The 26,416-nt window shown below is 38.5% G+C and overlaps 1 protein-coding gene across 1 annotated transcript; it reads left to right on the plus strand.

The window, feature by feature from the left end:
* Window positions 1-1,237: 1,237 nt before the first annotated feature.
* nptx1l (neuronal pentraxin 1 like) lies at window positions 1,238-10,315 on the plus strand. The gene is made up of 5 exons (XM_079609826.1): window positions 1,238-1,841; window positions 2,503-2,710; window positions 5,863-6,107; window positions 6,460-6,639; window positions 9,071-10,315. Exons 1-5 carry the CDS (start codon window positions 1,401-1,403, stop codon window positions 9,290-9,292), a joined length of 1,296 nt encoding a protein of 431 aa, XP_079465952.1. The 5' UTR covers window positions 1,238-1,400; the 3' UTR covers window positions 9,293-10,315.
* The last annotated feature ends 16,101 nt before the right edge of the window (window positions 10,316-26,416 follow it).

A 26,416-nucleotide genomic window follows, 5' to 3' on the forward strand; every position in this document is an offset into this window, starting at 1 on the left:
TAATCTATTAGTACTGAGAGAGACTGTTTACCAGCTAATGCAACACTGATAAATTATAAATGAGCTTCTCGGGAAAAATAATGCCATGCTTTTTCTGATGAGCAATTATTCAGTCTTTTACTTCTCTTAAGAGAACACTGGGTGGTTTATGCTAGTGGTTTAAGAACATATTGTGCAATGGTAACAAAGAGTAATGCGTTCATTCACGCAAAGAAAATGACAGGAAATGCCTCTTCCCTTATAACATATAATGTTCATGGGTCATTGACAAACAAAGCTTCAAAAAAGTTTAGTTATTAAATAACAAAAAAGTGTTTAAATTAATTATTTGACTGGTTTTTTTGACAATTGTTTGACTGTTTTTATGTCAGGTGGTACAACCAAATAGTTGAATATAGTGTAGGCTAGTTGTACCATCTGACATGGAAAGTGTACCAACCTACCCATACTTGAAATTACCCGTTTTTATCAGTGTATGATAGAGATCTACAAACCTTTTCTCTCCGCCACAATGATCATAGGCTCCTCTGGATGCATTATCATCTTTACTGTTATTACATTGTCAATTTATAATAAAACACTCATGTTTGTAGTTGAGCCACCCTGACATTTGGGAATATACAAATTGCTGGACAAATTTTTTTCAAAGATCTCAACAGCTTTAAGACTATTATTTATACAATTATAAGAGGATGCCATATTATGTATTGTTTAATTTTTTTATTATTAAGACACCATTTTAAATAGTCTGTTAATTTGTTCGGACAGTTGCACCACCTGACATGTTGTGGGTTTTAGTTAACAAAAACATCAAACAATATGTAGATTATTTAAATGTACAAAAAATTAATTCAAAGTAAATCGTTTTTAGTGATATGTCATGAATTTATTTAATAATTTTAAAAGGAAATAATGCACTTGGACACAAAAATACATCAACCCTCATACATTGTACTTTGAAAAAACATAATATTTTACTGTTAGGGCATAAGTACTGCATATAACACGTTTATTTTTCTGTAAAACGTAAGGTTTTTTTTTCTTCCGGCAAAGACGAAAATCTTCCAATGATTGTGTAAAATAAACTCAGCTTTAGAAAAGAAAAAATTTAATCCGGCCGCCGGGGTAAAAAAACAAACAAAAAAAAACTAGTTTCTCTGACTTACTGGATGTTTTTTTCTGCTTTAATATCCAGGGGCGGGAGATCATGATCAGGCGCGTGATGCAGCTCACCGCCGCAGACGCGCGTGCTATATAAACCCCGCGCGCACCACAACCGGATTACAACCAGCACAAGCTGTCAGAGAGAGAGAGAGAGCGAGAGACAGACAGACATAGAGAGAGAGAGAGAGAGCTGCTGAAATCACTTGTCCAGAAGAGACTTCGAAAACAAACGCGCCATGGAGGCTGGAACGAGAGGGATGCACTGGAAACTTTTGTTACTTTTTTGTCTTTTAGCGGACGGGATGAGCCAGGACTTCGGACAGACCCAGTTCATTTGCACGTCCGTTCCCAAGGATATGGACATATGCGCCGCAACACTGCAGAACAGCGTTCCCGGGGAGGACCTCAAGAGCACGGTCATGCAACTGCGAGAGACTGTGCTGCAACAGAAGGAAACGATCATGAACCAGAAGGAAACCATCAGGGAACTGACTTCCAAACTGACGCGGTGTGAAAGTCAGAGCGCGTCCGAGCCCGGAGACGCGCGGGTCGGCGGACGACGGAAGGAAATGGGCACCAAGAACACAATGGGAGATGTGTCGAGGGGTCCCACGGACACACTGGCTCAACTCTCGCAGACTTTACAGTCACTCAAGCAGAGGCTTGAAAACCTGGAGGTATGTTTGTTCTCCTGGAGCGCTTCCTCCATCCGCGGTGGATTATTATTTATTGGAGAACGCATTCAGTTGCGATTCTCACAACTTTATTTTAGAATAGTAGGCTACACCGATTCACCATTATAAAGCGGTGCTGAATAATGGCGCATAATCCTCTTTTAAAAGACGCATTACGCCTACTGAGACTGCTGACAGAAACCCGTAGATTAAAATGAAATAAATAAATAAATAAAATAACTATTCCGAATCTTTCACACCATGGCCAGTAAAATGAGTCTTGCTTAACGTTTAAGCGCATTTTGTAACGTAAACTAGCCTATTTTCTGATAATGAACATTGTAACGCATTTCATTCAGAATAGCATGATATACAAATTTAGGAATACAAATAAAAACTCTTAACAAAAAAAACATGCATTATAAACAGTGTGCAGTTGTTTCTGCATAATCTGAACCCTTTAAACTTACTTTTATTTGTGTAACTTAATTAATTCAGGTTGATTGATCAAATTTTAATTCATTTTGATTACATGAAATACATTTACTCGATATTTCATATCACCAGTGCGCCTTTCTTACAAGGTTGGCGTTTTTTTTTTTTTTTTTTTATGTAAACTCAAATGAATATCTCACAAACATATGTTCACATTTATCTTTCATAGCAATTCAGCCGGAATAACAACTCCGTCCAGGCGAACAGCTTGAAGGATCTTCTTCAGAACAAAATCGACGACCTGGAGAAGCAGGTCCTGTCCCGTGTGAACGGTTTGGAGGAAGGGAAGCCCGGGCTGCGCAACGAGAGCGAGCAGCGCGGGCGCGTGGAGTCCACTCTCACCTCACTGCACCAGAGAATAACAGATCTAGAAAAAGGTAACCGGTCGCGTTTCTGCTCCACCTATCACATGCGTGTCGTGTAGATGTAACGGGCGCTTTCCTTACCTGCTTCTTTTTTTTCTACGTGGAAAATACTCTTGAGCGAGCCAGCATGGATAATAAATTGCCGTTGTGGTGTCGCTGGTGTGTCGCAGAGAGGAGGGGGTCTACAGAGCTGCATTGCTTTGCATATCCAATTCCACCCAACCAGCTTTATAGCATGATTTACAGATTGGTACCAGAGAGTTTTTGCAAGCTCATGCGTTTTTTCATTTTCATTCATGTGAATCACGTTTTCGTCAGTCATTAAAATGCATAATTTCCCACAGCCCTTTGCAGTCTAAAAGGCATGAAGGGAACTTTAAGGGATGTGGATTTTCATTATTTACTCACCCTTATTATTTTCCAAACAAATGAGACTATTTCTTCTGTGAAGTACAAAGAGACTTTGCAGAATGTCCAAGCTGAGCTTTTCCATCCAATCACATCACCAAGCTCCAATTAAGTTTTGAGCTTTAAAGGGATAGAAAAAAAGCATATCCATCCATCATAAAAGTAATCCATAAGTGTGACCTCTGACCCGACGCATGACGTAGGATGTAGGAGCAGTGTAAGCTTAGGTGGGAGTAAAGCCTCTCGTGGTTCAAACAACAAACTCAAGCTTCTCCCATATTCCTCTTTAAAAAATTGTCGTTTTAGACTTCTAATTCTTGACCGGTGTTTTGTTTTACTCTATCCTCTGCGCTTCCACGTTTTCCAATACGTCGGGTCAGAGGTCAATCTTCCACCGGAAGACTCTCTTCCACCGGAACTAGACTCGCGTACGGCCGCTACCGGACGCTAGTGATTACAGTTTATAAAGTTATAAATATAGGGATATTTTTCTTACAAAACTGAATTGCTTCGCTTCAATTAACCTTGACTAGGCCTTCAAAGGCTTTTATTAACCCCTTGCAGCTATCTGGATAACTTTTATGATATTTGGATGCACTTTTTTTGGGCTTCAAAATCTAAGGTACCCTTCACTCCCATTATAAAGCTTGGAAGAGACCGGATTTTTAAAATATAACTCCATGTTTGGCTGAAAGAAGAAGTCATATACACCTAGGATGGCTTGAGGGTGAGTAAATCTCGGGATCATTTTACATTTTGGGTGAACTAACCCTTTAATGACTAATTGATCAAATCAATAAATTTTTTACTGAAAATAACCAAGAACGAATAGCATAATTGATTACCGGTAGTCACGTTTTTGCACTGTGTCCAGAACCACATCCACCCTCATGTGAGGAGCATATGATGCATCCGGAATGTGTGGCCGCGATCAGAGCGAGCTGTAATAGAAAAGTGCACGACACAAGTGGCCAAAAAGCCTGAGAGCACTTTATATGAGGTGCTTCAGAGAAGTTAATGAGCATCTAGTTTCATGTCAGCTTGTGTCAGATTTCTTGTGCCGCTTAATGCTCTTTACGAGGGGTTTGCCCGAGCCTGGTACATAAATCACATTTTACTGTTATTCGTATCTGTAAAGGTTATAAATTCAGGACAGAAAGGGATAAATCATTGTGACTAAATATTCATGTTGATAAATATTTGTGTTTGGATGTTACATTTGGGTAACTATATTTTATAAGAACAGTACCAGTAACAGGATCATAAAGAGTCTTACATTTATAATGTAAATGGCAGTCATTTGGTACTACGCATGTTCAAAAAAATTAATTTGTACATTGTTTGGATGAAAACATTGACCAGCATTTGGAATAAAATAACAGATTAATTGATTAGAAATCATGTCTTGATGTAAAAGGTACAGCGACTGGCAAGAATTTCAGCATGTAGGAATAACAACTTGCAGTCTAGCGATTGCATGACTTGTTTAAGACTTAAGGAGCAGAGTGTTTAACACATTCGTTTTTGTTCCATGGAGGAGAGCATATTGCATGGGTTTGGAACAACTTGAGAGTGAGTAAATTATATGACAGAATGTAGTTTTTGGGTGAACTATTCCTCTGCCTGAGACCCCATTGATTGCGGCTTTTACTCCTTGTTACCTGGAGCGCGAATCAAACACAAGCGTAGAAATAAATAAGATGAGGGAGGCTCCCAGGTGGGAGGACAGAACTAGTCTGCTTTTCTTTCCCCAGGCGAAAAGAAACAAATCAATACATGTTTTTGGTTGTTGTTATTATTATGTATTAGAAGTATACTTTAGACACACCTTGTTTTTTGCTTTTATTATATTTTCTTTGTATGAATACATTTATAGACGGCAATGAATAGTTCATTAGAATTATGTATAGAGATTTTGTATGCCACCGCAGGAACTTTCCTCAGGAACTAGGGACTTTGGGGTGGTACTCAGTGTGTTTCCGGGAACCAGGGTCTAAATCAGGGCTGTCAAACTCAGTTCCTGGAGGGCCACTGTCCTGCAGACTTTAACTCCAACCAGCTCCAAAAACAGCGGCCTGGAAGTTTCTAGTAATCCTGAAGACCTTGATTAGCTGGATCAGGTGTGTTAAATTAGAGTTGAAGCTAAACTCTGCAGGGTTGTGGCCCTCCAGGAACTGAGTTTGACACCCCTGGTCTAAATGAAGTTCCGGGTAAAAAGAAAATCACCCTCAGAAAGTTCCCTGCTGGCGAGGTAGTACTTTCTCAAAGTTCAGGAACTTTCAGGGGTGGGGCTTGGGCGCTGAACATGCTGATTGGTTGAGCTCATTGGTTGACTCCACGCTGCATTTTATTTCAACCACCATTTGCATTGCGTGCAGTAAGAGTTGTTTGCTACTCAAATCAACAATGGAGTTTAAAAAGTACAACCGATGGACCGACGACGAATTTCAGGTTTTATTAAGCTTAAATTCAGAGGATGAAATACAGAGGGAACTGGAAAGAAGTGCGCAGCCCTACGTTACCGGACTAATTTGCATAATCTTCATGGTACTTTAGACCACAATGGAAACTAAGACAACAACAGGTCTGGGGAAAAAAAAGAAGAAGTTCCTGGGACAATTTGTTCCAGGTAATTGCGGTGCACAGTTATTTTTAGAGATTGTCTTGTTTTAGTGATAAACAGTAGACTGCAATTGTAAGATGTTAAATATTGTTTGAGGATTGATGTTTCTATTTATTTATTTTTGTAATAACAGGTCAAAAGGACAACAGACCACTGGATAAATTTCAGCTGACGTTCCCTCTGAGGACCAACTACATGTATGCTAAAGTCAAGAAGAGTCTGCCGGAGATGTACGCCTTCACGGTGTGCATGTGGCTCAAGTCCAACGCCTCTCCAGGAGTGGGGACGCCTTTCTCTTACGCAGTCCCTGGACAGGCCAATGAACTGGTTCTTATTGAGTGGGGAAACAACCCGATGGAAATGCTCATCAATGACAAGGTACATTCCCACTCTATCAGCATTGGGATGGATGGATGGATGGATGGATGGATGGATGGATGGATGGATGGATGGATGGATGGATGGATGGATGGATGGATGGATGGATGGATGGATGGATGGATGGATGGATGGATGGATGGATGGATGGATGGATGGATGGATGGATGGATGGATGGATGGATGGATGGATGGATGGATGAATGAATGGATGGATGGATGGATGGATGGATGGATGGATGGATGGATGGATGGATGGATTGGATGGAGTTACAAACTTAAAGCAGGTTGTCTTTATCAAAATGAACGTGATGTTTAGGTTTCATCTGGTTTTTGCCCTCTTTTGATGTAGGTTGCTAAACTACCTTTCCTGATCAACGATGGGAAATGGCATCACATTTGTATCACATGGACCACTCGAGATGGAGTGTGGGAAGCTTATCAGGATGGTGTAATGAGGGGAAATGGGGACAGTCTGGCCCCTTATCATCCAATCAAACCACAAGGGGTATTGATTCTGGGACAAGAGCAGGTATGCGTCCTCTGTTTGAATTCACTCATCAATACAGAAAAGTGTGGTAGCTCAAGGTGTTACACAAAGATGATTTAATGATGAGCGAAGAATACACAATGGCTCGGTTCCAAAACACAGCGAGCCGCCTACGAAGCTGCATTTTAAGGCATCGCAGGCTTTCTCCCATGCAGAGGCTCCTCCAAACGGCAACTGCCTTGTAAAACACCTTGCTTTTTGCCAAATTGAAAGGCAGCATTGCATGTATTCTTCTCAGATAAGACAATCCAATAATTTGAAGCAAGCAATAAATAAAAAATTGTCAACAGTCTTAAAAATATATATTTGAAAATACATACATAAACGATATTGCTTTGTATTTTTATGGTATTAGTGGATCAAATACTAGCTTAGAAATATTTAGTGCTAAACTCTATTGTGAGTTTGTTTATGGGGCACAATTTCAACAACATTACAATGCATGTAAATGTTCACTTAGGAAGTTACATTTTAGGTAGGATGCTGCCTAAAGGTAGCATCCTATGGTCAAAATGGTCTTTAGCAAAATTTGCACAATTTCTATGGTCAAAAGTGTAGCGATGTACAGTATGACACACATATTACTTTTTTTAACCAAGCAGCTCGTCTAATCCGTATGACCAACTTGAACCCGTTGCAAAATCTGTCTCCCATGGATATTAAAATGACTAGATTTCGCTTAAGAGAAGCCGGCAAACAATTGTAAATGTGAATGCACCTCTAGAGGGCTTTTGACACTTGAACTAGTTAGCCCTGCGTCATTTTAAACTTTGGGTAAACTGATTCCTGTGTTATCTTGATTCATGTTTCACATTGCTCATAATTTACCTGGGGTTAACAATTAATCCTGGGTATTCATAAGCTGCCGTTTTACACGGTACATTCCTAAACCCTGGGTTAACGTCCTCATTTGCATATTTGTGGTGTCAGTGTCACTGATTGGATGAATAACACATGTGATATACTTACATAAGGGCTCTACACTAGTATTGTGCATCCTCATGTTATATATTGCCGACTGTACTATTACATTTATCCTGAATGGACGTTTTAAAAATATAAAGATAAGATTGAAACAGTCTCTTCTTCACTCCAATTGTCACGTCGTGTCACCATTTGACATTTTCCCCTCAAATGCTGAAACTATGTTTTATACAGAGCACTGTGTTTGAATGACTGACCAAAGCACGTGAATATGAGGCACGCTATTGGCTGACGGTTGTTGAGCATCTAGTCATAACATTCTAACACTTCTTTGTTTCACACTGTATATTTTGGCACCGCAATGCAGGGTCAAAATAAAAACAGTGCTAATCCCACTTCTAAATTACAAGTGTGAAACGCTCCTTTATCCGGGGTTAAAAGCAGAGTTTAGAACAACGATAACCCGGGGTTAAAGGGGCAGTATGTAATATTGACAGCTAGTTGTTAAAATGAGTACTGCAGACCAAATAAAAAAATATTGGAGAGAGTTGTTTACCTCGCCCCCTCCTCCTCAATGCTCATGCGGGTTGCCAGATTGATGACACGCAACGGGAGAAAGCGCAATTAACAATGGAAGGTGAGGAGACTTAGGGTAATCAATTTAACGGTATTTGCACCATTATTAACTGCCCCAAAAAAGGCATGTCTTAAACCAGATGCTAATTTGCGCGGCTCTTGGTAGATTAGATTGGTCATTATGAAAATTATTCGGTTGCCTCTATGTTCTTTAATTTGCACGTCGTTAATTAAATCTGGGCCTTAATCTAGAAGTTGATGCGTTGATTTATCCGTGTTTTAATGTGCTCCCATTCATAGAGATTTTTAGATGGATGCCGAGGCTTTTTAGGTCAGCTAGAATCTGCGATCTCTGACCCAGTTAATTTGCTGACTTCCATGGCTGCAATACGCTGTGTTTTCAACAAACTGGCAACCCAGGGTGTCGAAATATTATTGGGTAAATTGTCAGCTGGTTCCGAGACATTCCGACACGGAACACACATTTCAAAGTAGAATAACTGCCGGTAGCATTGCTTTTATGTGAACTTTGCTTAAAGGTGCTGTATGTAATTATTTGACTGTACTAAGCCATACAAATACCATAATATATTTGCAGATATTTAGAAAACATGCTCAGTGTGTTGACTATCTAAGGCCTTTTCCACACTATGTTTAGTAACATAGCCAATTATACGAAGTTATCATTGTAAACAGTCAGTTCTAAAATACTCTATAGCACAGCCAATAGACAAGAAGGGTTTGGCTCATTTTAAATGGAGAGACCTTCAAAGACGACTGTAGGGATGAAACGCATTTATGAATCATTTATGTGCAGATTAGCTTCAAAGGTTAACGGGGACTAATCTTATGTCTTTGAAGGCATTCAACGTTTATTTTATCAGCATCTCAAATAAATGTTATCTACCTGCAGGACACTCTCGGTGGAGGGTTTGATGCTACTCAAGCGTTTGTCGGCGACATGGCCAATTTCAACATTTGGGACCGAAAGCTGTCCGTGGGAGAGATTTATAATTTGGCCACATGCAGCAGCAAAGCACTAGTGGGGAACGTCTTCTCTTGGTTGGAAACCAGCATTGAGATCTACGGAGGGGCTTCGAAATGGACATTTGAGGCCTGCCGCCAACTGAACTAAAGAGCACAGAAATCTCCCAGTTACTGGGAGATACGAGTTACCAGGTGTCTGTTACCAAATCATTCATCTTAAAAGCACATTTTCAATCAAGGCCGAACATGGACATCAATATCAACTGGAATTTTCTAGATATTTCAATATTTCTTGTCTCTTAACACTTCTCAGTCCTAAAAACGATCACGTCTTTGTCATTTATTTTTGGATCTGTAAGGCAAAAGCTGGTGTTGGTGATAATTCAGAGTTTTAGCTTGAAGGCAACCGTGGTTCTGCTTTGGGCAAGCAACGCCTTACTGGAAAACTACTTAACGTGATACGGCTCAGACTTCCATCTTAACAGCCTGGATCATTTGACCGCTTCCTTCGCACAGGAAGCCATGTAGTCATGCAGTAGATTTCTGAACCACTTAGGTTACTGTTCTCCATCAGGATTATTAGATAGATCTATCCACTGCCTGGGATACTCACTGTGAACTTCGGATGTAGAATGTAAAACAAGCAAAGCTGAGTGTGTTATTCTTTTTTCACACGCTTCTGTTCTGTCTTATCACCTCCTGCTTGAAGCATTTTTTTTTTTTTTTTTGGTGTGTCTGTATGTGTGTGTGGGTTGTTAAAAAAAATAACTTGATAATTGCCAACACATTTCAAGCCTGGGTGCCTTGGGCTGTTGAAAAAAAAACTTGACACATTTGTCATTATTTGCGGTGTACTTCTATTTATCTCTTTCTTTCCTTGTGTAACTACTGAATACGTTATGTTGATTACAACTTGTCACAATTGAAATGGTCAGGCTGGTAATTCAAAGTTGTTTAAATCGTGGCGTGCTCGGCAGGTGTTTGTATTTTTCAAGGAATGTTATGTGTAAAGAAAACAGCATGAACATCTAAATGCTGCAACAGCATCAATGAAAAACTGCTTTTATTAGCTCATTTTGGGTTGAGATTTTATACTGTATTGTTATATGCTAAAAGCATGGCAGCACTGAAAGATGAAAAAGGTCTAAGTTTTGTAATAAAATTGTTATACAAAAAATAGCACACGTGTTAGTGCCTAAATTATTGATTTCCCATAAACAAATGCCATGAACTGCTGGGAAAAATGCATTCAAAAGTTTGGGGTCAGTAAGTATTTGAATAAATAAATACTTTTATTCAGCAAGGATAAATGATCAAAAGTGATCAACTGCAAAATAAACTCAATCGAAATATGGTGTGCCATTGTTCATGCGAAATATAGCTGCAAATATAAAGACATTTATCATGTAATAAAAATGTCTATTTTAATTAAATGTTGTTCTTTTTAACGTTCTACTCAAGAATCTTCTAATCAATGAATCGTGAAAAAGAAAATCATGGTTTCCACAAAAATAGGAAGCACTATTGTTTTCAACGCAACAAATTAGCATATTACAATGATTTTTGAAGAATCAAGTGACTCTGAAGACTGTAATGAGTAATGATATCCTGTTACATATTAACATAGACAAAACGTTATTTTAAATTGTAATAATATTTCACAATATTACTGTTTTTACTGTATTTTTGATCAAATATATGCAGTCTTGGAAAAGAGATTTTCTTTAAAAACATTAAAAGATCTTACCGACCCCACACTTTTGAACTGTAGATTTTATACCAGTAGCCTCACATAGCCAGACTTTTTAATATTAGCATAATCCCCGGTCCACTTTCAGTTTGTTCTGGTCAAGAACCACTTACCACTCAAGACCATCTTACCAACATGTAAAGCATAGGCGTACTACATTAGTACACTGCTGAAAAATAAACTGGTGTGCCATGAACAAAGCAAGCAGCAATTATCGGGGCCAAGCACAAAGAACATGTCATGCCAATATGGCTGGGAGCATCAGACCAACTGCAACAATGAGCAATTAAAGACATATTAAGACCATTTTAGGAAAATTGGCTGGAAAATCATAAGTACAATCATTAGTGATTTGATTTAATGGTTTATCACTTTTGACCAATAGGTGGTCGTGGTCAAAGTAAGGTGACAATGACACATGCAAAGTTCGGTGTCAATATGTCAAAGCATTGCAGAGATACAGCCTCAGAGTCATTTTGGCATCACGCCTCAACTTTGTTGCTGCGGTATACGAAAACGGTTTCGTCGATCAACACGAAAACCATAACTTTTTGTCTGCACTGTCTGAAGATGACCTGATTCGAATTTTGGTTTGAAAAAATTATTTTTTAAAGAAAATCAAAATGGCGGACAGGAAGTTAGGCCGACTATGGCAAAATTGGTATATGTTCTCGGCATGACCCAAGGAATCTATTAAGACCAATTTCATTACAATAGGCTAATTGAATCAAACGTTATTATCATTTATGTAAATTTCATTATACATTTTCGAGTACTATCGGGGGTTAGTCCTGAAGACACATATCGAGTTTTGAAAACAATATGCCAATGCGTTTGTAAAATATAAAATTTTAAGACGAAATTCAAAATGGCCAATATGGAAACATTGGGTATCGTTCGACTCAGCATGCTGCACCAAATCTAAAGAGACCGTTCTGAAGTAATAAGCAAAAATAGCAATTTTTCATATCTCCAGACCAATAGGTGGCACTGTGCCAAAACTGTGCAGGTAACCTCAGGTCATGGTTGTCATAACACACACCAAGTTTGGTCAGAATACACTAAAGCGATATATAGCCTCGCATTCATTGGGAGTTGCCTCTGAGGATAGGCGACTATTTTACAAGTAACATTTGATTTGCTAGAATTTTTTTCTACATTTGTCCAGCAAATGCAATTGCTTCTGGCTACACAAGCTTGATATTATTCATTGTTCGATTGTGAAATGTGCCAGAACACAATTCATAATGCAATGCAAGAAGCACTGCAACTTCTTTTTTTAACGTTTTATGTTGCGGTTCCTCATAAATTTACCAACCAACTGGGAAAAGGCTGTTTTTTAAAAGCACATGGTGCAAAGTGAATATGTTTGCAGACTTTTCACTTTAGTACTGCAGACTATTAGCTTAAACTGGCTACTTATGCAGAATGCTCAAAACTCTGTGAATTTAACTGAAAATCCTATAGCAACACAATAGTAATGAGAACACTGTTGATCGCTTTATAATGGCTTTGTCTCAGAACACAACTATTAGCATTCCAATACACAGATATTTTCATATTTTTGACAGAAACAGATTAGGACTATCAGGGACACCTTTGTAAATGTTTTAGCATACAGTACCTGAAACCCAATCTTCTGTTCAACAAAGAAGGTTCATTTTCTTTCCTTGGATTGCAACATACTGTCATTCCAAGTTCAATTTCGGTGTTATTTATGTATTTCAAAATCAAGGTACTTCCATGTATACGATTGCCAAGTAACTGAAGATTTCAGACAAAGGTGTCCACAACTGCTTTGAGAAAAGAGGGCAAATTCTAACAAAGACCAAGAACTGCTCAAGCGGACACATACAGCAGAGTAAAAGACACCCAGCTGCTAGATTTAGAGGAAAGGTTCAAAAAGCTGAAACTGAAAAATAAAAAGTGAAGATAAACGAGCTGGACGGTGGGTGACTGACAAGAGTATTACGGAAAGATGAGTTTGAGGGGTTTCGGTCAAGGAAGAGAGGACATGTGAAACATAGGGCAAATGAATCGATGCTTGACACCTTCTGTCAAGCATGAATGAAGTGCTTTGGGGCTGGTGAGCTGGGAGATTGATACAGAGTGCAAGGAACACGAAATGTTACCTTTCTATTTCACAACGTCGTGTCGTTCCCTGTGGTCAGCAGCACTTGATTGGTTCCAGTTTCATCATGCTGCAAGTACAAAGATTCGAAGCATACTTCAGAGCTATGCAAAAACCTATTTGCGGAAGAAACAGAGTCATGAGTTCTGTCTTTGGAATAGCATGCATTATCGCCAGATTTAAAACCTACTGAGCTCCTGTGGGACAAGCTTAAGTGTAAGGTCAGAGAAAAATGCCCTACAAGCCAGTCGCACCTCTGGGAAGTGCTGCAGAATGTGTGGGTTGGAATCTTCCCTGAATATCTTTAAAACCTCACGGCTAGAATGTTTCTGCAAAGCCGTGTGCATGGCTACAATAATGTTAGAAATTTATCAACGCACAGACTATAATCTTGCTAAATAACAGAACCACATTCTGAATCTGTCTGAACACAAACATGTCAAGATCATTCCAAACTTTTGAATGCTAGTGAGTATTATCTCGCTCTAAATAACATCCAGCAGAGCCATTACTGGACATATTGTATTTCCTGGACATCCTGAAATATACACCCATCCCCCAACATACACATCTTCCAGCATCCCTCCTATTCACAAGTGTATTGGCAGGATAGATGTATCTCACCCTTGGGATGCCCTCAGACCAGATCACTGCTGCCCTTTGTGTTGGACCTGGTGCTGAAATCTATTCATAGTAGGCTAAACGGATCCAAGCTTCCAGCTACTGGCACATCCAACCCAATCTCACAGGAAAACTTAAATGTTTTACAAGGTGGCGATTTTAAATGAATTCATACAAAACACGTACAATTTTTAGAAAAAAAGTAGCATGAAGGTCCACAAACATAACCATAAATGGGGCGTAAGCAGTGCGAATTCATATGAATTAGTCCTCAATTTGCCCAAACATAAATAGTTACATGAGATTATGTTGGCTCATCTTACCTGAATAAGTTGTGTTTTCTATCAGAACTGTACCTACAGTATTGTTACATATTAAATTCTGGAATGAGACTCTAGATGGTGCAGGCTAATAGGTCCTTTGACTCACCTGTTCATAATCACATGGTTATCTATAGGGCGCAGCTGATTGGTTCCTGTCGTATCAGTAGCCAATGAGCTCGCTGCTCAACCTTCAAATACTTGGGTAGCTTTATCTTTAGCACGCTTTCAGAAACCCTCCACCTTCCCCAGCTCCACCTGTATAGATCTGCTACGGGTAATTCATGTATGCTATATCGTACAGCAGCAGCATGGCTTGATTTTATTGCACCTCCTCACCATCTCTAGCTCACAGCCGACTGATGGTTGAAGGTGGTTAAGGATGTTCAGACCAAGCTGTCAAAATGACGTCATAAGAGAAAGAACGGCATTCCAAATTCAGTTTTTCAGAATTTCAGATGTTCAAATTTTCAGATTCTGACTAAAGATTACAAAGATAAACATTTTAGATAAAAAAATAAAAAATAAAAATAACAGAATTATTAAAATACAGTGCCGAATAGCAACATTCCTTGTGAGGAACTATACAACCCAAAGCCCTATTTGTGTAGTGCACTGAATTACTCGCTTGCATAGCATTCTAGATTGGTCCCTAATGAGTTTCTACGCTCTCTTCGAAGACGCTGCTCGCTAGTTTATGGAACAAAGCTTATATTTTCTCCAAAACCTTGCAGTTTCCATCTCCTCTGCTAGTGGGTGGATTGTAATGAGTCTGCAGTGGATGCTACAGGCTGGAGGCAACCTGCACATCAGAAGTGAGTGAGTATCCTAGTATAGCACATTTTGGAGCAGATCCACAAGTTTCACCAGCATATGAAGCATCCAACCCCGGCATGCAGCCATGCAGCTAACAAACTCAAATGCCACAAAATACATCCGTGCGTGCTTGCCAGATCAACAGCTGCTTGTTAAGGCATGCACGGAGAACCAGCTTCATGACTGCTAATTCTAAATCTTGCATATTAAAGAGGCCCTTCCCAGAAAAGCATGCCTGTTTTTATTCCTGGCTGACCCTATGGCCTGTACAGTCTGTGCAAAAGCTGGTTGACCTATGATGGGATATAAATTTCCATCTCCTTTCTGCCACCACAGCACCTGATTAGAATTCCTAATGACCGCCATATATCCTGGCTGCCTTTCCAGTGGTGACCCATAAAAAATGCATGATCAGTATAAGTAAACACCAACATCTTAAAGTGGGTCAGTGGAATAAGGGGGCAAATGGAGGAAACTGCCGAGCTTTTTATTGACATTGAGCCTGATCCATATAGAGACATCCCCACAGATGACCTTTCTGGGTCAGGAGTGATAATGAAGGGAATGGATGATATTTCAGGCAACAAAAGAAAACTTCAAACATGTGGGAGGACAATGCATCTAAATTTATTAGGAGAGTGAGAGTATATCAATATGTCATGATGCATCATCTGCTTCTTGATGAACCCTTTTCATCCCCAGCTTTATCAGTGTCCTGATTGCCCACGAGAACAGCTTGAGGGAAGCCGGGAATTTCCCTGAGGAACCACAGAAAGGTTATTCTAAATCGTTTCTACTCCCCATAAATCGTTACAGATGATTTAGTCATATAATCTGAACCCAGTACACCTGAGTGAATTGACTGTGGTAGCTGCATGGAAGCTGGTTTACAGCAATTCAGGCAAGTACTTTTATTTATACTGAGATGTTTCTGATCTACTGCATGAAGACTCTTCTTATAGAAGATGATGTTGGTTTCAGTTGTTCATGAGATGAAAAACCATTTCTGATTGATTGAATCTCATCACATTTTCATGGGTTAGTTCAAGGCTTGGATGGACTACGTTTTAATGTCTGAAGTGAAAAAGACTGACACAAAAATCAATTTCAGATGATGGAAGTTTGAGAAAGAGCTATTGTTTTATAATTTTGTCAAATTATGTGTGCCCTTATGGAAAATAAGTGCAGTTCATTGTATTGAATGTGCACTTATAGTGAAAACTGTACTTGCAGATAATACAAAATTAAATATAGATGTGAGCAGCAATTATCGGGGCTCATATGCTTTAAGACACAATAATAAGATATTACATATCATTTAGCTAGCATGTAAACACCTAAATCAGAGATGAAGAAGACCACTTTCTGCATGGTAATTTAATACATAAATAATGTGTTTTTGAAACCGTTTAAACTGTTATAGCGCCACCTATTGCCCAATCTCCATAAATGTTTGCATGCTTATTTTATTGTTTGCATGCTTATATAATTATTGACCGACTGAACACTTGTGAGGCGCGCAGCGCGCGGGCGCGACAACGATACGAAATGAGCGTAGTTGCCTTGCGCTTAAAGTGTAGTTGTCTTGTGCTGGAGGCGGTCTATATGCAAACGCTGGTACGTCACTTCGTACCGTGACGTCACTTCTTACCATGGATCCAGAGCGAGCTGTATTTAGAGCTTGATTAAATAAATGATTCGTTTATAATGGGGAGGACGTCTTAAGCTATGAAACTTGCAGGACGTTTTAATGGTACAAAGACCTCTTATATACCAAAAGATCAAGGCAAATTTGGTTTCTCAAGTCATGACCCCTTTAAATATATATATTTTTAATATATATTTTTTTTTTTCACATACTAAAGCTAAAGACTATAGAAATAGAAACACTCCTATTACTTATGAATGAAAGAAGCTGCAACGCACAACATGGCGGAATACGTCCCGCCTTTTAAGTAAAAGAGCCAATCACTGATTATTAAAGTCATTACGTCATTGCAGCTGTTGTTAGAAGCTCCGGTTCCCATAGAAACCTGAGACTCGCACTAATAACTCCAAATGCTCGTTTGTTGGTCTAGCCTGAAAAATAAGCTTTGTTACTGACATTTGAGCATAAGAAACAACATTTATGGGACAGTTCGTGTCAGATTTTGCTGCTGATTTGAAATATTTCATTTAATTGTGAGTTCGCCAAGCAGTTTTTGAGAGTTCAGGATTCCCCCAGTCAAGTAGATAGGACATGGTCTTGTATGCCCAAAATAGCAGACCGGGGGCATTGCAAGTATGGCCACCGAGTGAACAGACTTTCATTGAATGGGACTTGATTATACTGTAGTGTGTTATTCAAAGTTATGTATTCAAAGTTTACAATTAAAATGTATATATTTTAAATGTAATAAACTGCAACTTCATTGCAAATGTGTTTTAACAGAAATGAATAAATGCTTGTCGGTACTTTTGGCAGTACACTTTCAAATGTACAATAAGTAATTATGAAATAACACTTAAAGATATTTTTAAGTCTTAACTGTGTCAAAGCAATTGCATTTAATATAAACGTAAAATATAACAACTTCCATGCAATTAAGTGTTTGGATTTGCAGTTTGCTGTAATACGTACTTTTTTTACAAGTATGCTACTGCTTTTTCACAAGGGTGCATTTGGGAAAGATAATATTCTTCCTATGAAATAGCCTTGGCAAGACTGATGTTGCCAGTCATCATGACTTAGCAAGACTGCCAGCAGCCATATCTCCCTGTAGCCCAAGACTGGTTGCCCACTGAAGCTAAGCGGGGCTGAGCCTGGTTACTACCTGGATGGGAGACCTCCTGAGAAAACTAGGTTGCTGCTGGCTGAAGAGGTGTTAGTGAGGCCAGTAGGGGGCGCTCACCCTGTGGTCTGTGTGGGTCCTAACGCCCCAGTGTACTGACGGCGACACTTTGTTCAAGAGCACCCTCCTTCGGATGAGATGTAAAACCGAGTAGGGGTGTAACCCCGGTGGTCCTGGCCACATTTCACTCATTGGCACTTACCAATCATGGCCTCCTAATAATCCCCATCCACTGAATTGGCTCTATCACTCTCTCTCCTCTTCACCTGTATCTGGTGTGTGGTGAGCGCACAGGCACCGTTGTACTGTGGCTGCCGTCGCTTCATCCAAGTGGATGCTACACACTGGTGGGGGTTGAGGAGAGATTCCCTGGTATGATTGTAAAGTGCATTGGGTGTACAGTAGTACATATGAAAAGCGCTATATAAATGCCTCATTCATTCATGTTCTACAACAGAATGTTTTGAGATTTGGTGGAAATGACATTTGTTAAATATAAAAATGGCAGAATTTAATCCAAATTGAAAAAACTGGTGAGTTTACAGTATTTTCTAAAGGTCTGCAGTGTCCAAATGCCCATAGTTGAAGTAATACTACTGTATGGTCAAGCACTGTTGTTTTGTCAGTAACGAATCCTGTCAGTGCTGGTACACACAACAAAAACTATCAATCAACACAATCCATAAACCCATTTCCTCTCCTCTCATCTCCCCTTCACTGCTGTGCTCATTCTCAATGCTTCATGCAAACTTCATGAATAATTGATTTCACTCCAACAGGGGAAATTTGTTTCCGATGCAGGGCATCATGCCAGCTCTTGACAATCCACTCCATGTTCTGGGCAGAAGACAGAAGGCCCTCAGGAAAACTCCAAACAAGGACACTTTAAGGACCTTCTCTTCAGCTTAAGTAGGCAAATAGATATTCAGAAGAAAATCACATTACCTCTGCATATACTGCTGACACTCTTGTACTTTTGGTCTCCGGAGGTGAAATCAGACTCTCTGATAATCTGTTCTAACAGCATCTTAACTGAAATAGGACCTTGCAATTGACAAATCTGGACATGATTTGAAACTCAGTTGAGGATGCAAACAACACGGCTCTCTAAATAAGCATGAAACTCTACTTGTTTAAAATAAAAAAACAACAGAAAATAGTAATAATCCAATAAATCGAATCTATTTAGATGACAAAATACCTCGCTGTCCTCACACAGAACAAACATAAAAACCCATTCATACCTTGTAGCCTAAAGGCTCATATGTAAAGCAGCATCAACTCAGTCACTATATTTGCATATTGTACTATTTGAAGTTGAGAGCTTTGTGTGATCAGGGTTTAATTTAGCCTGAGTTATTCTCTGCTGCCTCTCCTGTATTTGACGGTAATATGATTTGCAGGTGTCTTTTTCTTCAGAGGTACTGCGAGTGTTGGACAGAATGTTCTGAAGAAGAGAAGATGTTGTTCTCCTGCTTTGTGAGCTGCAAGCCAGCCAGAGGTAAAAAAGTTACGGGACGTGAGATCCTGAGGCGACATGGGACCTAATCTGGCACGAGGTGTCTAAAAGTAGTCGAATTCTAATTCAAATCACAATTTACTTGCTCTCTACAGAACTTGCCCATTTAAAGGGGTGGTAAGGTGATTTCACTTTTCTAACTTTAGTTAGTGTGTAATGTTGCTGTTTGAGCATAAACAACATCTGCAAAGTTACAACGCTCAAAGTTCAAAGCAAAGGAAGATATTTGCTTTAAAAGGAAAGGACTACAACAAACGGCTGGTAGGGACTACATGACATTCCTCCCGGGTTAGTGACATCAGCAAGCCTAAAATGTACATAAGCCCCGCCCCCGGGAACACACAGTCCATGTTGAGAAGAGGAAGAGTTGTTGTATAAGAGTACATTTGTGAGTCAGCTCAAACTTTAGCATCCATCTTTACACATGCAATAGAAAGTCACTCTGTGTACATCTCACAACAGTTCCTATACGAGCGATTTATAGATTATCATGACAGAATATGCTAATTGAAGATAGTTAACTCCACATCAGCAACATAAATTCATCAACTAACCATTCAGAGACGTCCTGTTGCTTCTACATGTTGTCACTTCTTCTTGAGTCTCTTCATCTTTGTCTGACTCCGTTTTAACATTAAAGACAGAACAGTTTCTGTGATTTTAGTGTGTCTGTGTGAGGTAATCGCAGCTGCTAACACAAACAAAATCATGAAACCCCGCCCTCTGCTGCAGCTCATTTGCATTTAAAGGGCCAGGCACAAAACGGTGTGTTTTTGCAAACCCTCAAAAAGTGACAAATTTAACATGCTATATAAAAATATATGTGGGGTGTTTTGTGCTAAAACTTCACACACACACTCTGGGAACATCAGAGATTTATTTTACATCTTGTGAAAATGGCATTTTACCACCCCTTTAAGAAAAATTTAAAGATTAACAAAGGCAAGGTTAATAAAGTTTAAATAACGTGTAAATTGCATTATTTATTTTACAACTTTTTTTTCAATTATATAATGATTGTAGTCACATAGAGAGCTGAGGATCACTCCTCCCACCCCCTCCCTCTCCCTCCCAGTTGTTTCATAACTTTTAAAGAAATTAGCATGATCCATTTTTATGGATCAGGCCCAGGATTTGTGGATTTTTAGGGATTTTGCTTCAACATCCCTTAAAGGGATAGTTCACCCAAAAATGAAAATTCTGTCATCATTTACTCACCCTCAAGTTGTTTCAAAGCTGTATGAGTTTCTTTCTTCTGTTGAACACAAAATAAGATATTTTGAAGAATGTTGGTGACCAGACAGTTGCTGGACCCCATTGACTTCCATAGTATCTTTTTTTCCTACTATGGAAGTCAATGGGGTCCAGCAACTGTCTGGAAACCATGGAACCATGGAAATATCATTACCTAATGCATGCTTTGATAAACAAATACTTTGTTCTTCCCATTTGTATTTTTATTTTACTGCTTTGTGGGCATATTGTGGTTGATTTAGTAGCCTACTACTGGAGAAACTCCAAGAAGGGTAGACTACCTACATAGAATCCAATGTAGTTTCCAGCTGAAATAAACATGAATGGCAGTACAAAAATAGAATAAAAATCCTTTTCGCACCAATTACGAGTACGGGAACAAGCTAATAAAGATTTATTTTTGCACGGTTCCTTGCATTATACTATGTTATGACTTTAAAACACTTTTACCATAGAGCATTATTTGAAAACGAATACATTTGGATGTTTGCATCACATAACAGCTCCATATGTGTGGCTTTTCTGACATAGTAAACTTGCTCGGTAGCTCACCTGGTACAGCATTGCACGAGTCACGATAAAAAAGCTGGTTGCTTCAAAAAGCTTTTTTTTTTTCACATTTGCTTTTGGTATCACTATTAATTAGGTTAATGTTCAGGTTTAGAGTAGGTGGTTATTTTCAAACATTGACCGTTTGGCGCCACTTACTGAACATTTCACTTCCGGACTACCATGATACAACAACCAACACAATAAAACGTTGCCAGATTGACATTCTTTTCGGATCAAACTGTGCAAGAAGCAATGCAATATCATTCTGCAGAAATGTCAACACAGGCGGCTTTTTCCGCTAAGCCTGGGTAAGTGGTGTGGTCTGCATTGAGTTTGTTGGTGTAATGGACATTAACGTATGGGTCAACCCTTTATTTACTGATAAAAGACAAAGCAGTCTTTTATAATGTGAATTTGCCCTTTTCAATCCTCTGCCATACAGACACAATATAGGGAAAATAAATATTCAAGTAATAAAATGACAAAGATTTAACAACGTTAATGACAAGCAACATACCTGAACAACTCACTCTTTGCACATCTGTGAAATACATTTTTGGTGCAATGCAATTTCAAGTTCACTGATTAGACCTAAAACATGAAAATAATCAGAAACATGAATTTTAATAAAAATATAAAAATGCACATATACGTATGCATTTGAACATTGTGTAATTCTAAATTGTAATCCTACGCGACATGTAGGCTATAATACAGTACACTTTCCAAACCCGTAACACCAGTGTACAGGTGTGGTGTATATGATTATTTATGATTTCTGGCATGCATATAATGTGTATACAAATCAAGGAAGAAGAAAATGTTGGGTTATTTGCACACTGAAGCCATTACACAACAGATCCCAGCTCCCATTTTTGCTTCTGAAATGATGATTAATGTTTTGCTGCTTTGCTTAGTTTACGCTATTTGAGCCTATAAGAATCAACATTTACGGGACAGTTCATGTCAGATTTTGTTGCTGATTTGTGTTCGGTAAGCAGTTTTTGGAAAGCATATAATGTTTATACAAATCAAGAATGAAGCAAATATTATCTTATTTGTACCATTAACATTAACAAGCTCCCATTTTTGCTCCTGTAATGATTATTCATTTCTTGCTGCTTTGCTTAGTTCAACACTATGTGCGTTGTGTTGTTGTAATCATTTTTACTGGTATAAACTGACCCCAAAAGCCTGATGATGCAAATGTATTAATGCAAGCCACGAGGCATCAGCTGGCACCACAGGGAAGATCCTACACAGGTCTTACACAATTTTCCCATGATCCGGGAGTCATGCCAGCAGCACTGCTCCATATTAATTCAGGTCAGGCAGGAGCACGGGCAGCCATTTCTCAACAGTTAGTCAAGCCCAGGACAGAAACCTGCACACACATTTCCTAAGTCTACCGGTAAGGCACGATAGGTCAATCGGTCTTCTCACTTCTGTTTATATCACTGTAAGTAAGCTTGTTCAATCATAATATAGGCTTTATAACATTACCAGCACATTCCCTTTAATAATCACAGCTCATTCATTTGATAAGTCTTCCAGCTTTGCAGTTAGTCTTACTTTAATGTTCTGCAGTGGATCAAAGCAGAGCAAAGCTTCTGGGACTTAAAATTAGCCTTCAAAAACACACAGTCAGCATGGACGCGTCCCTCCAGGACCGACTAAGGAAAAATAGCTTCGCTACGGGTCGTCCTGCTTTGAAACTTCACTCAAATGTCCACGGCAGAAATCAGCGCTAGCCTCCTGCAGAGGTCGAGGACATCACGGGAAAAGCCGAGCAATTGGGATAAAGACAATGTTTGGCGAATCTGGAGCGTTTGTGGATTTATCACACTTAGGAAAGCATCACAACTCCTTGCCAGATGATAAATGACTGCAGGAAAAGCTAAATCTGAACAGATTAATCTACACAGGCCCACGGAAAACTCAGTAACTCTCAGAAGAGCTTCATCTGTTCAAGGTTTTGTCATCACTCATCAAAAGCTCACATTTGGTACACATAATTGTATCCTCATTTAAAAAGTTTTCCACAAAGAAATGAATAGTACTTTTGATAAAATATAAAAAATGTAAAATGATGTACAGTCTCATGAGATGAAAACTTATGTGTGGACTAGAAGAAGCTATGTTTGGTAACACTTTATTTCACAGTTTTACTATAGGAAAACAGAAATGTATGCATAAATACAAGCAAATGACCCTAAACTAAACCCTAACCCTATATAGTAAGTACATGTTGTCAATTAATTAATATCACTCAGTATTTTTTGTGTAATTACTCTGTAATAAAATACAAAAACAATGATACACTATTTTAAAGTGTCCTTGTTACTGTGTAATTATAAATTAAATACATTTACAAATACAATACATTATTTATGCAGTACAAATATTATGTACTGCATAATATTAATAATCAACATGTACTTACTGTAGGGTTATGGTTCGGTTTAGGGTTAGTTGCAAGTAATTATGCATAATTTACTGTTACTACTATAGCAAGTACATGCAAAACGTGTAGCAAAGAGTCAAGTCAAGTCATCTTCATTTATATAGCGCTTTTAACAATGTAGATTGCTTCAAAGCGGCTTTACAGTGATAAACGTATAATTTAAGGTACGATTGTTTTGGCTTTATAGCGGTTCTTGAATAAATATATTTTCCAGCTAAAGTTAGTTTTGATTGATTCACTTTCGTCGCAACGATCATTAGTTATTAAATTAGAGATCGCTAAGACGACACCGTTCTCTCTACACAGACTTTAAACGCGAACCTGTGAGAAACGCTGGCGATTGTGAGAAACGATTGGCGCTCACGTGCGCATTAATAATTAATTATATAGTTATGCGCATTTGAATATATGTGCGCAGGTTTGTAATTCCCTACAAACCAAGCCTTAACAAACTACTTGTATGGCCTTAAAAAAATTTAGACAGAATTTTATTTTATCACAATTTCATCAAGAGATGAAAATAAAGTGTTACCTGTAACCCTAAGTTTCTAAGCACATTTAAGTGTTACAAATTGCACTCTGTAGTAGTTTACGTTTACTAAAGTAACATTTTAAATCATTGTTATAATAATATTTTGTTGTACTTCTAAGTACAGTTGTCTTGATGTGTTGACTAATACATTTTAGAATTTTAACTGCAGTGTTACTCAATATTACATTGCACTCAAAGTATACCATATCCATAAAAAGTACTCTTTTTAAAAGTATGCTAAAGTTTTCTTCTTTTTCACAAGGAACCCCACAGCAACAGACATCACACCATGACATGTTTTCAAGAGCTTTCATAGCCGCACTGCTGCAAAAAATTTCACAGTCAGAAGGTTTGGGCAATACAGCCCTCTAGGAAAGTGTGAAAATCTATTGGGATTGAAATGGATCCAAGAAAATTCATTGCATTAAGAAATAAACCAAACAAAAGATAAACAAACAGCTCAGGTCTGAAGCAGCCGCAGTTAATGATGACATTTTTCATTATGGAAACAGTGCTAAAATTGTGTCTCCAGTGCCACGTTTTACATATTTAAAGTGATTATTGTTTTAATGGAAAGAGCAAAATATGTTTTGTTCAATCTGATGGAACGTCCTAGTCATTTGGGTGTGCAGTGAAGCCATTATCTTTATTTGTTAGGATGGCATAATTATTCATATTTGAACATTTGTACTCAATATATAGAAGTCGGCGTGGCTTTACCAAGAAGTTGGTCAAAACTAAATGAAAAGCCTTCTTATGCAAATCGTAAATGGTTCCATTACATCACATGTCAAATTTAATTGACGGATTATCATTGACATTATCATGTTTTACTAATAAATACATCAGATTATGAAAGTAAAATTGGTTGCAGATACAGTACATATAAGTATATATATATATATATATATATATATATATATATATATATATATATACATATATAAGTATATGTCTTTATGTTGACTTTACTAAATAATGGAATGACAAATCTGTGCAGTACAGTTTAGCACAACAACAGTATGTTACTTTAAACCATGACTGGGTGTTTCTTCACCTATGGCCAATTTCGGACTTGTAAACTCAATTTAAACCATTTTCACACTTACGCTAATTTACATTCGTCCACTAACGAGTCTTCTTTTAGCTTAGTATTTTTACAGACACTGACAGTGTATTGTGCTTTGGTGTGTTTTTTGGACACTTAACATGGCAAACTCTCTCAGAGAAGTTGTTTCATCTCCTTTTAAAACACTGCAGCAAAAGCAATAAAAGCAGCGCTTGTGTAACAGATTTACCACCTTCAGCAATAAATTTCAAGACAATTACTGTCAGACTTCAATAGAACTCCATTTTTTTTACGAGTACCCACGTTTTTTGAAGAAATGAAAGCTTTAGCGTAGAGCTCTGCCAGAAAGACTCAATGTTACGTCACTCATTACTTCTGGTTATCCAATCACTATCTAATACCTAGAGTATAAAATATCGTTACTTACACATGTTGATGACGCAAACATTCGCCTCCATCCTCCCCACCACCACCAGGATGATCCCGAAAACATAACTCTCTAAGTTTTTTGGGGAAAGGTAGTCTAATGTCATTTTAAATCCATTATTCATGCGGTTTCAAATAAGCTATTCGGCTTCAGGCACGCCAGCACTTGGAACTACAAGTATTCATTATCTCTTTAGTCAGCATAGAATTGTTTCTACAATGTAATGTCATGCATGGGAAACAAATCTCCAGGAAAAAGCAATATGTTCCTGGTGTCAGTGTCAACATGCAAACATGAATATTCTCTCATTTGTCATATTTAAAGCTAATCCATCTGCTAACGGCTAACAGTTTGTACTATAATCCACAGACGACAGGCAAATGCCAAGAGGCTTACAGGCTCTTGCGGTTTGATTTTTAATATGCATCAAAAAAAATCTAAAGTGATCATTCACTGATGTGAGCCGCAGGCTAGATTTATGCTTCTCAAACCGTTGACGTAATCTCCATCATCTACGTGAGCCAAACAGCAACGACGTCACCAGATTCACAGCATCATTGATAAAACTTCATTTCCTGGAATGCTTTAAACCATCAGGCTTTACGTCTGTGTGGATATTTATCTGTGGATTTCAAAAGAGGAAGATTAGGCAACATGACTTTATTCCATCCATCTTTGATCATTGATACGGTCAGAACTAATGAAACGCAATGACATGTCTGACCTATGGCTTGAGTGGGAGCAGCACTGTAGCAAATGTCTCCATCGTATAGGGGTCTGATGGAGGAAAAGGTTTTATTTGATTACAGGGGTGGTCGATTTCAAAGCAAGTGGAAGTGGTTTTGTCTTGTAGAAAGGCACAGGATGTAAAGTCCATCAGGGAACCTCTCAAAGACAGTGCTGAGGAAGATATAAATTCCCTCAGCAATACAGTACTTCACTGAAGCACTGATGACGGGTGCATCTGCAGTGCGTAATCATGGCAG

This window comes from Phoxinus phoxinus (genome assembly GCF_949152265.1).
Source record: "Phoxinus phoxinus genome assembly, chromosome: 1".
Lineage (NCBI taxonomy): Eukaryota > Metazoa > Chordata > Actinopteri > Cypriniformes > Leuciscidae > Phoxinus > Phoxinus phoxinus.